Genomic DNA, 4,614 nt, shown 5'->3' on the forward strand with positions numbered 1-4,614 from the left:
AAAAAAAAAAAAAAAAAAAAAAAAAAAAAAAAAAAAAAAAAAAAAAAAAAACTGTAAATTGTAGTTTCTCTATATCTTTCATATTGGCTTTAGAGACTCGTGGAATTGGCAGTTTGTTTTTGTTATTCATTACCAGTTTCTGTAATCAGTATTTTTTCTGGGCGACCTATCTTTATGACATATTTACTGTGTTTATGTCCCTGGCCCGGGCATTCAGGGAGCTCTGATAACTTTGGCTACTTGTCTAACCTAACTCGTCACGTTCTCACGCGAATAAAACACAACAGCCTAGAGGAGGTACCTAAACCAGATCTGTGCCGAGTTTGAGGGCAGTACTGTTGGAAAGGACTTTCTGATCAAATGATGTAATTAGCACTTTCTGGAGGATACAAAAATCCTGTAGTAAAATCTTTAGATGTCAACTGGCTATGAGTAATACATTATGTGACTAACATTTCCACAGCTTGTTATCTACAACGATTCTCAGATTTATATCCAATGTCTACTTTGTTTAAATTAACTAAGTCAAATAACGTGTTACGAATACTTATGTCGAAGAACTCAGTTCCATTAAATGCAGTGGTTTGGAAAAGAAGACAGTATACGTGTATTTGATAGAGGAGGTGGGTGCGGGATAGAAGACAGTATACGTGTATTTGATAGAGGAGGTGGGGGCGGGATAGAAGACAGTATACCTTGTATTTGATAGAGGAGGTGGGGGCGGGATAGAAGACAGTATACGTGTATTTGATAGAGGAGGTGGGGTGGGATAGAAGACAGTATACCTTGTATTTGATAGAGGAGTTGGGGCGGGATAGAAGACAGTATACGTGTATTTGATAGAGGAGGTGGGGTGGGATAGAAGACAGTATACCTTGTATTTGATAGAGGAGGTGGGGGCTGGGATAGAAGACAGTATACCTTGTATTTGATAGAGGAGGTGGGGTGGTATAGAAGACAGTATACGTGTATTTGATAGAGGAGGTGGGGGCGGGATAGTGACTTGCGCGTTTTGTAGCAGTATAATATTTCTTTATTCTTTGCTGGTATATCATGCCTTCTTTGTTTTATTACCGGCGTATCCCATCGTACTTCAAACACTATTTCAGTGTACCGGCATACACTGTTTTATTGGAAAAACTCGCAAGAAATTCTCTCTGATAATTTATGTCTACAATTATAAAACTGCAGCTTATCCCCCTTAGATGTCTTTGTATTTGTCGTAAACCAAAGATTTAAAAGTTCTTTAATTGTCGTGTTGGTGCCGGACATTGGTTCTCATGTACACTACTTGTATTGTATTTATTGCTTGTATTTATAGATCAGTGCATTTTGTGTTACAGTTAATACAAGATTATATATTTAGCTGTCGTTCTCTTATCGACTATCAGATGTCCTAAGAGTGAAGAACAAGGGACAATAAATCGTAAGGTCAGAATGACAAGTATGTCATACGATGAATACCAGTTTCGTTCTCCAGTTGCTTGAGGTATGCAATGGTTGAACGGGAAAGCTTATCTTGGTGAACCTATATCCAATTTCCAGGTGGACATCCTTCTCGATTATGTTGCGTTCTTGTGCTTGGGACAAGTGGTGGATTTATACCACGTGACCTCTCACAAAACACCGCATTTTACTTACCACGGCTGAGATATAACTTGTTGCACGTCTCTTTCGATATGGTCTTTGTGCCATACGTTCATCTATATTTCCAATACCGTTAAGTACAAGGGATAATTCTTTCTTGGAAATTATAAATCTCTGATTTGAACACATCTTTATGATCTCAGTGTATGAATACTTTGGGTCATAAAGAACTATTACAAAACTTCTCCAAAAGGGACTACTTCAAGTTTGACTAATTCAGGCCTTCCAAATAAATTATACGAAGCTCCTGCTTTTTGCAAACTTTGTTCAGGTTTAGTTTATCGATTAACTTCTTCAGGTCTAGGATTTAGATTGGAGTTATAGAACTAACCAAGATGGGCGCGAGTTGACCCTGTGGTAAAGCTCTGGAAGTGGAAAACCGGATTCAAATCCGTGCGACATCACAAAATAGTCCCTGTACTTTAAGTTGTGGGTGTTTTATAAGAGTGACAGTGAATCCCTTAGCGTGAATGGGTGTCTGCCCTCTCGTCAGTAGTTCAGAATTAGGAATGGCGGCAGATAGCCTCGGTAATTTTGCCATAAATACAAAAATAAACAATACATTAAAAAAAACGATTATAACTAAATATAGACAATGTTCCTATGATTAAGAAATAATCTTACGTTATTAGCTAGTCATTTTTAAACGATTTTTTATCTTGGCGATAAACATTTTTATAGCTAAGACTAAAGTGTCCACATTGAACATGTAGTGATTCCACACGGAACGCACTAGAGGAAGATTATTATTAGTTCCAAATCAACTATATCGTCATTACGACCTTCCAGCAGTCAAATGTGTAAACAAAGTTGTGGAAATTATCATATTAGGACTTAATTTGTTAGTAATATATGTTTGTCAATATGACAGTTATAGAATATTCTAACAAGATGGTGTGCTAAAAAAAAGCTAAATTAATAACAACAGAAGCAAGTTTTAATTAACAAAAGGTTGATACTCTGTTATATTTCCCAAAGAGTACAGTTTCGTGTATTTATATTACGGTTAAAACTCCAACACTGAGATATATTCAAATGTTTGTGTAGCATTCAATATTCTGAAATTCTATGCAATAAGACAACTACATACTGGAAGAAAAGACAACTTCGTCAGCATTGTTTAGCATAAGCTACATAGAATACCAATAAAGTACTATCGCAGTATAAAGTAACACAATATCTTTCATGCAGCAATTATGTATTTCTGGTATAAAATACCGAAAAACAACGGTTTTTACAATGAAACCAGACACACATTGCATCCTAGTTAACACGACAAAGTACAGAATAGCGAAGTAGGAAATATTTAGACATTAAAACACTACTTTCATTACCATTACTTAGTGTTTGTGATTAAATATATGTCGATGTTTTCAAACGTAAGCAATTAAAATTAATCATACATTTACACAAGTTTGGAACACCTACCAAAATAATATAATACTAACTTTACTTTCGGTTTCAAACTGTCTTGTGTATAGTATATATATGTATATACCTTTGTATAATTTACACTTATGTGTTACAGTTCGAATTTTCCTCAGCAGATGGCGCCACACAACAGTTAAATATTGTATTGTCGCTGTCCGCTACGCAAGAGTAACTACATCGCTAATAGGTTAGAACTCCCCTAGGGCTGTCAATGCTTCATTGCGGGAGGTAGGTGCCCCTCTGGGGCGTTTTACTTCTTCATCATGGAAGGTGGGAGTTCCCATAAGACGTTATTTAATTATTTTCTTACTTTACATCCACGTTAAAAACAAAATGAAAAAATTAAAATTAGATGTAAGTCACAACTTTTCTAAAGCATTATTTTAAGATTGTCACTTCGAGAAATAGCCAGAATCGAACTGATAAAACAGTTTCGTGAACAGTCAAATGTAAAATAGCAAATCTTTGGCTAAATATCATAAAAATAGAAAAATCCGCTTAGCTACCACTTTTAAGTATCTTAATAACGGAAAACTTTGAAAGTAAAGCATTAAATATACATAAGAATGTATAGGTATCCGTGAGGGTTTATATGTATGTGTTTTTGATTTAGAAACTCTACTTACCAGATATCGTGATTCTGATATTCTAAAATTATTTCGAACATAAACATACATACATTCAACTAAACTATGGTGTTTATTTTGTAGCTACTTTGTGGAATAAAAGGGTTAAACTTTGTTCGTAACATAATATCAAGAGCAAAAGTTATTCGTAAGTGACAATTAATAACATACGGAGATAATAAGTATGTCAGCCTCGTGTACTGCAACAAACCTTCAGTTGTTGTCATGGTTACAGGCCATAAAAGGAACGTACATAGCGCTCGTTGTTTACTCCCATTTTTACACATGATGGTTAGCAAGACACATAACTCATGTATAACAAAAGAAAACACAGGGAGAAGTAACCCGACTGAAACATGAAATTTTCATGAAACCCACAGACACTTGTAAATATCTCGATTAACACATAACTTATATGTTACAGAAGTTTACATGAAACCCACAGACATTTGTAAATATCTCGACTAACACATAACTTATATACTACAGAAGCTTTCATGAAACCCACAGACACTTGTAAATGTCTCGACTAACACATAACTTATATACTACAGAAGCTTTCATGAAACCCACAGACACTTGTAAATGTCTCGACTAACACATAACTTATATACCATTGTCTGGGATGCTAACTACTGGGCCACGTTCGGTTCCACACAATGTGAATGCTAACTCCAATACATACGATAGAAAAACAAACGATAAACGAAAGTTAGAATTCATACAAGACTTGGTAAGACCATACGATGAATTGTACTAATAATACAATAATGGAGTATGAACTGCACATTAGTAAAAGAAATCTTCTACATCCACCCAAATACAGAACCTGGATACCCTTTGTCGAAATGGCAGTTTCAAGTCTTACTGGGATGAGTGCCCTGGCAAGTTGATACCACGCCAGTTTTTC

At 35.4% G+C, this 4,614-nt stretch overlaps 1 protein-coding gene across 1 annotated transcript in view; it reads left to right on the forward strand.

The window, feature by feature from the left end:
- LOC106474288 (bifunctional purine biosynthesis protein PURH-like) overlaps positions 1 to 1,415 on the forward strand; it is a 26,846-nt gene extending 25,431 nt beyond the window's left edge. Inside the window, exon 19 of the mRNA XM_022402620.1 lies at positions 1,392 to 1,415. Within this exon, the coding sequence (XP_022258328.1) occupies positions 1,392 to 1,400 (9 nt within the window). The 3' untranslated portion in view covers positions 1,401 to 1,415. The remainder of the gene's footprint in view (positions 1 to 1,391) is intronic.
- The last annotated feature ends 3,199 nt before the right edge of the window (positions 1,416 to 4,614 follow it).

Source organism: Limulus polyphemus, unplaced genomic scaffold, assembly GCF_000517525.1.
Source record: "Limulus polyphemus unplaced genomic scaffold, Limulus_polyphemus-2.1.2 Scaffold7033, whole genome shotgun sequence".
Lineage (NCBI taxonomy): Eukaryota > Metazoa > Arthropoda > Merostomata > Xiphosura > Limulidae > Limulus > Limulus polyphemus.